This window comes from Tachypleus tridentatus, chromosome 13 (genome assembly GCF_004210375.1).
Source record: "Tachypleus tridentatus isolate NWPU-2018 chromosome 13, ASM421037v1, whole genome shotgun sequence".
NCBI lineage: Eukaryota > Metazoa > Arthropoda > Merostomata > Xiphosura > Limulidae > Tachypleus > Tachypleus tridentatus.
This window is the reverse complement of record NC_134837.1, coordinates 181,517,046-181,529,623: the sequence shown is the minus strand read 5'-3', so window position 1 is coordinate 181,529,623 and position 12,578 is coordinate 181,517,046. Positions and strand designations below refer to the sequence as shown.

Below are 12,578 nucleotides of genomic sequence, written 5' to 3'. Positions count from 1 at the left end.
ATTTTTAAATTCACTTCACATTTTCACAGTACTTTGCCCCTCCCGGAAAAATTTCGGCGGGCGCCCATGTTGGTTCAACATAATATAAAGGCATTCATGTGTAACAATCGTTTTTAATATCACGTCTTCTGCGTGTAATGGTACTTTGTTTGTTTTTCAGACGGGACAGTATCCGTTAATGATGCCAAAGTCATTAAAGCTGACATATCCACAGGGAATGGTGTTATACATCTGATAGATCGTCTTCTCGTAACGTCACCAGATGTAGACGTCTTTGGTAGCCGTTCTTCAGGTACCTCGATGAAGTTATTAGTTCGATTAACAGTTTTCTTTCTTTATCTAAGAAATCGACTGATTAAAACAAACAGTACTTTCGAAACCCCACACACTGTCTTAACTGAGGTGATTTCATTTAAAAAAGAATGTAGCAACTTAGTTATTCTTTACTAAAAGAATATTTTTATATATATTTGGAAATTGAGTGAGTGGTTAAATTAAACATGTAAGAGGCCATTTAGTTTTAAACTTTGATAATCTGTATATGTTTGTTTTTTATGTTGTTAAATTACACTATGTAACAAAATTTTTACTTTTTCTTGTTCCTGGGCAGAAAGTGTTATTTCACAATTGCTTATGCCTAGAGTAAATGGAAAAGACCTATTTTGCTCTTCAAAATTTGCTTTTGTGGCCTGAGAGCGTATAACGAAAACATGATGGAAGACTATATTTGGGGGCTAATACGTGAAAGTGATTTACATTACAGTCGCAAGTCTCGAAAAACTACTCACTTCTAAACATTTTGTGTAACTTTAGTATAAATACATGTAAATCTTGATTCATATGTTGTTTTTTTCAGCCATTATGTAAATGAAAATGTGCAAATTTGCCCGTTTTTACACAGAAAATAGGTTAATTTCTAAATTTCTTTATCCAGGTCACAAAAGCAAAGTTTGAAGGGAATAATGGTCATTTTCTGTACCTTTACAACATAAGCAATTAATAAATAACACATACTATCCAGGAACAAAATTAGTGTTACATAGTGTTATTTGTTGGTGCATTGCCCTAACTGAGATTTTTTATTCAATACTTTAACTTGGAACGACAACTCCAAAACAACAAAAAACAGTAGGGTCTTAGGCGGTGGATTCTACTGTCATAAAATGGAAACTTTCCAATATATTCTAATAGTTGTTTATTTACAAACTTTACTTTTTCCAGATTCTGCCAGTGGTCCACAGGTCAAGTCAGACATTGCTGAACTGGCACGTGGAATGGGAGTGGACACCTTCTTTAGTTGGCTCACAGAAACCGGATTGGACAACGTCATACAAGATGGAGGTAAATTAAAAACCAACCTCCAATGGGTTACTGGATGTTACTTTAAAGAGATTAGATATGCTTGTTCCTGATTAGATAAAATGAACATCTTCAGAAAAATAACTGACATATATCATCAGTAGAACGACTAAGCTTTTTTTTTTAATAACCCTGTACAATAAATCTTCTTTGCTTCATTCTATGTAGAAAAAATGCTTTCTTATAAGCAAATATACGGTTATTATCTCCTCTACTACCGAAGTGGACGGAGGTTATGTTTTCATCCTGTGTGCATGTGTTTGTATGTTAGCAAGATTTCTCGAAAACAGCTGAATGGACTTGGATAACAGTTAGAATACCTTTGGACTATGACCGAACTTTAAGATGGTTTATTTTTTGGATAGTTAGTTCAAAGGTCAAGGTTACAAAATGAGAAACCTGTTAGCATGCGGACCTATTTTTGACATTATTTTTGCTCTGTAACTCAGTAAAAAAATTATCTGATTGTCATAAATCTTGGTAGGCTTGTATAGTTTATTGTTCCTAATCGTCAAGCCAAAAAATGTTCATATCCATGAATATACGAACATGTTTTAGTATTTTTTTGAGATCCGAATGCGATAAACGCTGCGTGGCGTACGCTCTCTACTGAGTGGCCCTCTAATGTTCTGTTTATGTTACTTCTAAATTATTTCACGGAACATCCACAACAAGTCATTCACCTTGCTGTTTTATTTTAAGCAACATTCACTTCTATATTATATTGTTGTTTCATACTGTTTGTCAATTTCTGAGAAGCTCGAGTGACATAAAAAAATCTAAACATTTAAATCCATTTTTAAAAATACACGAGTTTACTGTAGTGATCACGTGAACTAGGAACCCCGGATGTGTTTTGAGAAATATTCGCTCCTTCTATCTTTGTTATCATTACATAGTAAAGGACGTAATATTTGTTTTGAAGCGATTAACGCCTAAAATCCAGTAATATATTTTAAATACAGAATGGCTAAGTAAGACATCCGACAAAATATTTTATCAATATACGTAGAAAAATATTGTGTAGTCACATTTTTGTCGATTAAAGTCAGTTATAAGGTCATCTTCAATCAGCAACTTCTGCCCCCTAGTGGCACAGCGGCATGTCTGCAGACTCACACCGCTAGAAGCCGGATTTCGATACCCATTGTGGGCAGAGCATAGACAGCCCATTGTGTTGCTTTGTGCTTAATTCCAAATAATCAATCAATCAGCGGTTTCTATAGAATTTGTTCTGAACTGATTTCAAGATATTAGGAGGAAGGATTTACTGCAGAGTGTTAACAAACCTGAGTGTAGCCATACTTTTCACAAGGAGGTAACATAAGTTTCCACCTTTTTGTTAGCTAAAGTAAAGTAAGGCTTTTTACCGGTTTTATAATCATAGTCAGGTTTCAAGGTACGTCTGTTACTGTTTTTTGTTTGTTTTAATCAATATGGTTTGATCGAACAAAAATGGTCTGATACCCATGTCTTATAATAAGTATAATTTATTATTAGTATGCTTCGTCGGGTCAGAAAATGCGAAACAATGTACTATTGAATATTGTTGTAACAAAGGGCTTGTTTATATAAGTAATGTCCCGACCATTGTTGTGTTTTCTGTGTCCCAGTCTGCCTGATGAGATTTTCTGTTGAACGAAACACGTCGTTGGAAATGGATGCGACGGTCACAGTATGGCTGAAATACTATTATACAATCTACTTATGAAAAATCCCAAACGGTCAAAATAAAATGTGGTGTTTAAAATATAACAGGCATAATTAATGTATTTTATAATTAATCAAAATTACAATTATTAATTTATTACTGATATACGTTGACTTTCAATTCAAACTGCTCTTTTATCATTTTTTCACAAGTTTACTCATCTTATTCTGATTTTTAATTTAATTAATGCTGAGAGACATGTAGAATAGAACTGTGCGATGCTTTCGCTTAGACATTGCAACAATATTAGAAATTCATTAATTAACACATATTTACGTTTCTTTTTTCATGTACTTTAATGTACGTCCCCTAAACTTCACCTTCATAGAACATAACGATAAGCCTAATTCTTCATTAAGAAAACAACTAATTCAGTTCATTAGCTTGCATATTTTTGTAAAGACCCGATGAACAATTAGCGAGGCCTCATTATACGCGAATTTTATTTAATTTTCAGGAGAATACACAGTGTTTGCACCTACAGACGAAGCTGTAGCCTCGCTTCCAGAGACCATTCAAACGTCAGTTCGGGATAACCCAGATCGTCTTCGTCCAATTGTTAAGTATCACATATCTCGGTCAAGAATTCTACCAAACCAGACCCAGAACGAGGAGACTATTACAACTCTGGCGCAGGACAAAAATATACGGTTCAATTACTATCATAATGGAAGTGTAAGTTTTATAAGGTTCGGTTAATATCATAGTGGAAGTGTAAATTTCTTACGGTTCGGTTAATATCATATAATGGAAGTGTAAATTTTATAAGATTCAGTTAATATCATAGTGGAAGTGGAAGTTTTATAAGATTCGGTTAATATCATAATGGAATCCTAAGTTTATATTATACGGTTCGGTTACTGTCAGAATGGAATCGTAAGTTTTATTTTATGTCATAACATATGACATGCTCCTGACGTTCGGATAATGTATTAAAAGGACACAGCTAAGCCTAATTAGTACTTTTCAAGAAATAGTCGATAGTTGAAACGTTTTATGTTACTTAAACAGTTTTACTTTGTTTAAAGTCATTATTTCGCCTCAGATCGTGAAGAAAGCTAAAAAGTTGAGCAAAATATGAGTGGATCACTCAATCTTTCGAGATTAGTCTTTTAAGAATGTTAAATATAGTTTTTGTTTGTAAAATATATATATTATCATTTAGTCAAAATTAAACAAAGTATTATTTGTTTAAGTTAATAACGGCAGGTGGGGCCACCATCGGCGACATTAGACGATCAGGTAACATAATGGTAATTGTCATCAACCGCGTGCTGTATGGACCACAAGGAAATATCTACACCATTGTTTCCAGTTCCCCTATTCTCAAGGACTTAAGTCGGTTTATCGAGTTGGTTGGTCTTCAAGATATCCTAAAAGGTAATTTTATATGGTGTGTTTGGTATTTTCCTTTGTATTAGTTACACTTTTGTGCGACACCAATACCAAGCACGAGGCGATTTTATTACTTACCAGAATCTTTACCAGCGTACCTTCAATTGAAATTATTTTAGGCATGGTTAGAGTCAATTAATCTATGAGTCGATAGGCATGACTAAATGCATCGATGCGTGCATGACGCTGAATTCTCTTTTCATACAATAATTCACTTCAAAACTGAATTCGTCAGGGGAACTTATAGTGAATAAAACTAACATTAAAAAGTAACACTTAAAGAAATATCAACTATACTCACTTCCAAAATTCTTCAGAGATTTCTTGGGCAAAGACTGTTGATTTGGTTTGTTTTGTTGTTAAGCGCAAAACTATACAATGAGCTGTAGGTGTTATACCACCACGGGTATCAAATCTCGTTTTTTTATTGCTTGAATCCTTCAGATTTGACGCTGAACCACTGGAGTGTACTGCTTTTGGCAATTTGGCTGGTTGGTTGTTATTAAGCAGCTAGCTACATAATGACCTGTGATCTGTCTACCAGGGGTATCGAAACCCAAATGTTAGCTTTATAAGCCTACTGACTTACCACTGAGTTCCTAGTTGAGTCGCTCTTGGATACGTTAGAGATCATTGAGTTACACATAGTTGGCTACATTCGTTGAGTGTGGTCAACGCATTAGCTCACTAGAGCGTATTTCCAGTTGCATATTAGGTTTATCAGTATCTGCTCTTTATCGATGTATAACAGTCATTGTCTCTGTCTGGGTATCCAACGCTCGCCCAGTAGTATCTATGAGGACTTATAACAATGAAAACCAAGTTTTGATACTTCTGGTTGGCATGGCACGGATAGCCTGAAGTGTAGTTTTTCGTTTAACAAAAAAAACAAACCACCTGTCTGGGAATCTGTCTAACGTGCCTATATATTAATTAAAACGTCTTTATCGAAGTAAAAACAAAATACTGGAAGACGTACTAGTAACTGTTTGGTCACAGGTAGAACGAGCTTGCAACAAAACTGATTTTTGTACTCCTAATATATATATAACTCATTATAATCAGATATACCTTTAATCGACCTCTCCAGAGTGGCGTACCACTTCCCTTATATTTACGTGTAGTTTATTTATGGTTTAAATATTCCATTGTTTTTATGTTGTGCTTGTTATTATTTCCTTACATTTCCCTTATTGTTATTTCATACGTATTTTTAGGACCGGAACCTTACACCCTGTTTGCTCCCAGCAAGGAAGCGATAGCGAATTTACCACAGGGAGAATACCAGAAACTGTTGAACGACAAAGATAAACTAAAATGTAAGTGTCATAGTTTAATTATCTAATTAAAATTGCACTAAAATTAAACTTTTAATATTTGCGGTGAGATTTCCAATAACCGGAGAATTTATCAGGATGCAAATGCCATTATTATAGTTAATATTTAAGTCATGTCTTGTTAAAACACCGATAAATTACGGTTTGTTTGTGTGTTGTTGTTTTTTGCGATCAACAAAAACAAAATGGTGGACGTTTAATTTTTTTCCAAAGAAGTTACAAAAAACAAAAACATGTTAACACATGCAAATAATATGACTATAAAAAGGTTATATAACATATTTGTCCACTCTGACTGTAAGAGAATGAATTTTCTTTCTAAAGACGGATGGTATGGGTGTTAAAACTTTAATTAAAATAAAGAACAACGTTTTAATCTTCTATAAAGTTTGCAAACTCTAAAGAAGGTCGTAACATTGTTCTGTAAGTTATTTCTATTAAAATTTTAATACCCATACCAGACGTCTTTATAATACATTTTTTTAGTTCAAGTAGCGTTTCTCGTCATCATGAATTATATAGTTTGTGAATTTGTACTATTTAGAAATATTTTCACAGCAGTAAAATAAGCTAAATGATTTTTATATAAATCTTATTTTCAGTATGCAAATATCGTGTTTTTTTTCGCACTAGCTACCTATCTGGACATTCTCAGTGTCAAAGTTCAAACTTTATGGTTCAGCGATCTTATAATTCTTTATCTAGCTTAATGTTACAAAGTAAAACATCACGAAAGTTTCTCTTGTAAATTGTTTGTTTATGAAAGATTCGAACAAAGTATTGGAAGGAAGTTGACCTATCGACTAAACCTAATCTTATTTATATTTGTAGTTATAGACACAAACAAGTTTATAAAAAAAGTTAGTAGAATGTGGAACTGTCGGCCAGATCTGATTTTATTTTGTAGTTGCATGGATTTAAAAAACAACGTGGAAAAACAAATAATATGCATTTAAGTTCACCTTTGTTTTAGTTATATTTTGAAGTAAACTGTTCCAAAACATTTTTTTGGTTGGATGGACGCAATATGTGACTTTATTTTGGAAATTATAGCTTGTACTTATAAACTTAAATGATACGTCTCAAAAATAACAATTCTATCACATTTATTATTAAGGTATGAACACTTAAAGATTTGCAATATCTTAATGAGCTATGGATAAAATGTTTTTATTTTGGTTTAAAAAGCTGATTCAATTAGATTTTAGAACAACTCTAATTGGTACTTTTCACCAAACAAGTTTATTTAAGTCTCACTGTTTATGAAACATGGAAGTTCTGTTTCCTGGCAAGAAGTTTTTTTTTATGTATTAATATTTACAGCACTTCTTTTCCGTCATCTCGTGAAAGGAACTATTTTCACAAGCGGATTAACACATGGTATGATTTTAAAAACAGACAGCGACGAAGAATTGACAGTAAAATTTAAACCAGGTATGTATACAAAGTTCCGCTGCTTTTACGTTCAGTTGCTAAATTTTCGTAATTGTTATTTGTTGGCTAATTTAATTTTTTAAAGTACCAATCACATCTCAGACGTTCCGAATTATGCGCGATCCCATCTGTTCGAAAATGTATTTCAACTGGTCTTTTATTTTTATTTTTTTTCATTACAGACATGGAAATCACTGTAGCTCTTTCATCTTTTTTATACTTACCTGTATTTGTCAAAGTAGTTTAGCAAAGTCGTAACCATTTGTTGTTATTTTCTGTCAGTGTTATTTTAATCATCTTTATATTTTAAGACTAACGAACATTATTTTCAAAAGATGAAACTTGTTCTTTTTAACCTTCTATTTAAATTAAATATTACGTATTAAACTACTGTTAGACGTAGCATGGTGATTGTCGGTAAATTAAAAACTTATGCGTTTCAGTAACAAGTTTCTATACAGTATTTGGTTGGATATTGACCTTAGTTAGTAAATGGTATAGATTGATTGATTGATACATGCACAAAAAAATCAAAGTGGAACTGTCGTAAGTGGTACCTAAACTTGGAAAGTTACTGCTTCGACTGCAAGAGAATTTATCTTACTGATAGCTGTGCCTTTCGCTAATTCAGGTATTTCACTAACCCTACTGTTACTTTACTGTTTAGCCTTGTAGTAGTTGTGTAATGTATTTAACTTGTTCTAAATATAATTTATATATAAATTAAACCTCAGGTTCACAATTTAAATTCTAAGAAAAGAATCGGTTAAATGTATTAAACGGCACTTGTCCATAAGTAAAGTATAAAAATAGTTGAACAATAAATATTTTTAATTTTTATTACAAATCCCAACTTTTACAGTAAGGAAATAGGGAACACTAAAACTTTCTTTATCATTAAAACTTGAATACTTTAAAATAGCCTTGGTGGTTAAGGTACTCGATTCGTAATCCGACGGGTGAGGGTTCGAATCCCCGTTGCCCCCAACATTTTCGCTCTTTCAACCATGGGGGCGTTATAATGTTGCGGTCAGTCCTACTATTCGTTGGTAAAAGAATAGCTCAAGAGCTGGCGGTGGCTGGTGATGACTAGCTGAGTTCACTCTAGTCTTACCTTATGGACGGGTCGCGAAATTCAGAAACAATGCTTGAGAATAATCGCATCGAAATGTCTTATTTGTGCTGAAAAATAATCTTCCTTATTGTAAAAGCTGTAATAAAAGATTATACTTAATCAGTAAGTAAACTCAAAACGAAACCATTGATAAATAATTACTCCATCATCAGTCGTCACAGTTAAAGCCACATACTGACTTACATGGCTACATCATCTCCAATTTGCATAATCTTATATTACACCGTTAGTACCATCTCGAGCGTTGACACAATTCCTCCAATCGTTCCCAAAAAGCTTACAAAATAAATTTCTAAAGTTAAGTTTACTCGATACTTAGATGTGTAGTTAAGATATGTGGATGACACGTTTTCGGTGTGTTTGAATGGCAATGACACACTGATGCAATTTTGAAGGAAATCTTAATTTGGTTAGTTCCGCTATATTCAGTTTACCTTAGAAAGAGAGTCAATTAAATCTCCTGGATATAGCAGTAAAACGAGGTAATGACTCCCCCTGGTCACAATAAATACGTGCTTTTCCAACGTTTGTGTTTAGAGCAATAAAAATCTGTACTTACTATTCTGATTTAAGGTTGGAGCTAATTTCTTGGAACACATAGCTAGGGACAGAGTCTTGATTCTGAGATGACTAAAATCTGTGTAAGGATCATAATAATAAACTTACAATGTCACTGAGTGCAAATTAAAAAGCCGGACGAGGAGATTACCTCCTAGGCCCGGGGTTATCAGGACCCCTTACAAAAGAAAAAGCAAAAAGGCCCGGGGTTATCAGGAAACCCTTACAAAAAAAAGAAAAGAGGCTTACCAAATTGATTTTTAGAGTGCATTAAGACTTTGCCATGAAAATGGCTCGGAATGTTGCGCTTTATAGTTAACTGATATTAACTTAGGCCCGGAACAACTCTCGGCGGCCCTGGTTAAAAGAAAATGATAATGTTAATAACATGGGGATTTGGTTACCATATTTTCAAGGTATGTCAACAAGAGTAGGTAACAATATATAGATTGCAGTGTAACTTTCTATCTGCTTTATCTCACGGATTTAAAATCGAATAAGTTAATAAACGTGGCAGTTACGAAATTCCTTGTATCTGTTTGTGGTCGGACTTAACATTGGCCAAACGTGTAGAAACCTGAAATTTAGAATTAAAGAACATAATAACGCAGCGTACAAAATATAAGTTAATCGGCTTTAGGAAAGCACGTGACAAGCATCACACGTTACAGACTGGAGAAATATCCTAATTTAATGAATCACGTTGAATATAAGTAGGAACTAAATAGTATATTAATCGGTAAACTTTGAGAAATAAAATTATTCTTTTGAATAAAGATGGCAGTCCAGCGGTGGAAGAAATGAAATATTGAAAGATGATTTTTGTAAGCTATTTGTGAAGAGTTGTGTTTGAAATCGAGATGGTTCTGAGGATGTACTGTAAGATTACGTAAATTGAAGATCATATTGACATATAAGTCAATTATCTAACTGGTACTTCTGATGACATAATAAGCCACCAAAACATGTCTAGACTTTAAAAATCTGTATCCTGTTTTTTTTAAAATATATTCACCTTTAACTTGTTTTTTAAATCGAGATGTCGCTGCGTATGTATTGTAAGATTATATATCCATTTTTTTAATATTTTAAAACCTAGGTAACTGCAGAATTGACTATTTTGTATCTAACAACAGCTGGTATAAGTATTAACACTTTTACTGATAAGAAGAGAACAACAGTAAAAATGTTAGTATCCATACCAGCTGTTCTGAGATACATTTTTATTTCAAGTGGGTTTTCGGCATCAAGAATCGACTATTTTGTCGATTTAGACTTTCTTACTTTTTACAGCATTATCTATCTTAATTTAAAGATACCTCTAAGTTGTTTTCAATATGCATTCAACACTTTGTCATTGTTGTTAAGCGTGAAGCTACGCAATAAACTTAACTGTGATGTGCTAACCGAAGGCATCAAAACCCGATTTTTAACACTTTGACCATGTACGTGTTTAACTTTTGCACAAAAATTAATGAACCCACAAAAATCGTTAAAACTTTAATCTTTAATAATAATAAATAAGTGAAACAGGGAAAAAATGTTGTCTTTAACTATTCGTATTATTCGGACACAAACATCGAACCCAAAACTACTCGAACGTGATCTCACATTAAGTTATATTTGCTAATTCATTAATTTATAAAATAACATTTTTTTTCTTTACTGGTGTTAACCATAAAACAAATTTTCGTTGACATGTCTACTTTTAATAGATGTCTTTAAATAAATGTATGCTTTATAACTAATAAGAATGGTAAATTTTAGGCCCCGTGGACTGAGTAAATTAATTTGTATATTTACTACGGACTAAGTTTTTTTCTCTTAATTTTTTAAATATTAAGACGAAATTTTGTGGGAAGATCGTAACGATACTTCCATCCGTGTCGCGTTACCTATGATCCGAGTGGTTTTAGTATTCATTGTTGTTTCAAAATTTTCTAGTCCGTGACAAGTTTAAGGCTGCACTTTAGTTTTTTTTTAAATAAGTCTTATAGATCTCTCAAGTTTGTGCTGTAGCTAGTTAATTTCAGCCACTCATGACCGTATTTCTAAACTAAACAAAGTCATATATATATATGTTTTGTGGCTGAGGCCATTATCACCCAAAAAAGTTCGTTGGTCTACATGCCAAGTTCACCAAAACCATCAATTGACATAATGCAGTTTGAGCCACGTTGTTCAGAGCCCTGTTTACAATCTCATAATAATAATGTCGCTTCAGGTTATTAATATTTTGTGGGATAGTTAGATATTATTGTGGCCCGGTAGGGCCAGGTGGTTAAGGCACTCCAATCATAAACTGAGGGTTGCGGGTTCTTATTTCCGTCACACCAAACATGCTCGCCCTTTAAATCGTGGAGGCGTTATAATGTGACGGTCACTCCCACTATTCGTTTGTAAAAGAGTAGCCCAAGAGTTGGCGGTGGGTGGTGATGACTAGCTGCCTATCCTGTAATATTACACAGATAAATTGGGACGGCTAGCGCAGATAAACCTCGTGTAGCTTTGCGCGAAATTCAAAAACAAACAAACATTGCACACACTTCAACACAGCTAATCTGTCTGGCGTTTTATTTGCTAATCACTTTTTGTAACGCATGTTGGATGGGCCATGTAACAATTTTAAGAGGTGACTAGATACATTTTTATTACATTGTATGATTATTGTTTGTATTTTACTTTATTAGTATTTGTTTGAACTGTTCATATACTTGTCATTTTCGTAACAATCCTAGTTTTAATTATTGTTGTGTGTCTGAACTAAACAATATATGAAATATTTCAGAGTGAAATAGTTACATGTTAAGTGCACTTCGTTCTTATACTAATATCGATACAAAAACTGCATTTGAATTTTAGGAGCTTGTATAGTTTAATTTTTCATGTTTTTTTTTTCCCAGAATGCATCGCTATAGATGGAATAGACATCGTGTATTCTGACGTCACCGCGACAAATGGTGTAGTTCACGTCATTGACCATTTCTTATAACTTTCCCAAATATTGTGGAAAGAACTTTGGTTCTAAGTTTGCTAAATATCGACTTCCTTCTTTTTTTTTTTTGCATTTATAGATCAATGCGTTATTCAAGCCTTTTCTGCTTAGTTTGTGAATTAATTTAGTGTGATATATTTTTATGATAAACCAAAATAAAACCTTTACCTACAAATCTATGTGTTTTGTATCTACGTTAATCAAAAACAGAAGTTAGTACGTTTGTTACTAAGCACAAAGTTACACAATGGGCTATTTATGGTCTGCCCAACACAGGTATCGAAACTCGGTTTTTAATGTTCTTAGCCTACGTTGTTCCTCCTGAAGGGGTAGAGGTTTGTTCAATTTCCAAAATACAGTTCATAAAAACGGTCGTTATATTCAATTAAACTTTAAACAGGAGAACATTGTGATGGACTAAGTTTTGGGAAAGTTTTTATTTAACATCAAGTTACTGATATAAGGAGAAATATTAGAAAAACGGTTTTTTTTCAAGAAACTTTTTAAAAACTACTAGGTGTTACGAAAACCTGGAAGTCCTAAAAAGTAAAGAAAATTTTAAAAAGTTAAAAATCAGGGAAAAGTCTACCCCTTCCCTATTTATTTATTGATCTACTCATAAGCTGATGGTCGCGGGTTCGAATCTTTGTCACT

General features: G+C 33.2%; 1 protein-coding gene across 1 annotated transcript in view; it reads left to right on the top strand.

The window, feature by feature from the left end:
- Positions 1-12,099, top strand: part of LOC143236003 (uncharacterized) — a 54,714-nt gene extending 42,615 nt beyond the window's left edge. The window contains exons 34-40 of the mRNA XM_076474185.1: positions 161-292; positions 1,222-1,341; positions 3,528-3,745; positions 4,267-4,450; positions 5,683-5,784; positions 7,126-7,236; positions 11,833-12,099. Coding sequence (XP_076330300.1) covers positions 161-292; positions 1,222-1,341; positions 3,528-3,745; positions 4,267-4,450; positions 5,683-5,784; positions 7,126-7,236; positions 11,833-11,921 — 956 coding nt within the window. The 3' untranslated portion in view covers positions 11,922-12,099. The remainder of the gene's footprint in view (positions 1-160; positions 293-1,221; positions 1,342-3,527; positions 3,746-4,266; positions 4,451-5,682; positions 5,785-7,125; positions 7,237-11,832) is intronic.
- The last annotated feature ends 479 nt before the right edge of the window (positions 12,100-12,578 follow it).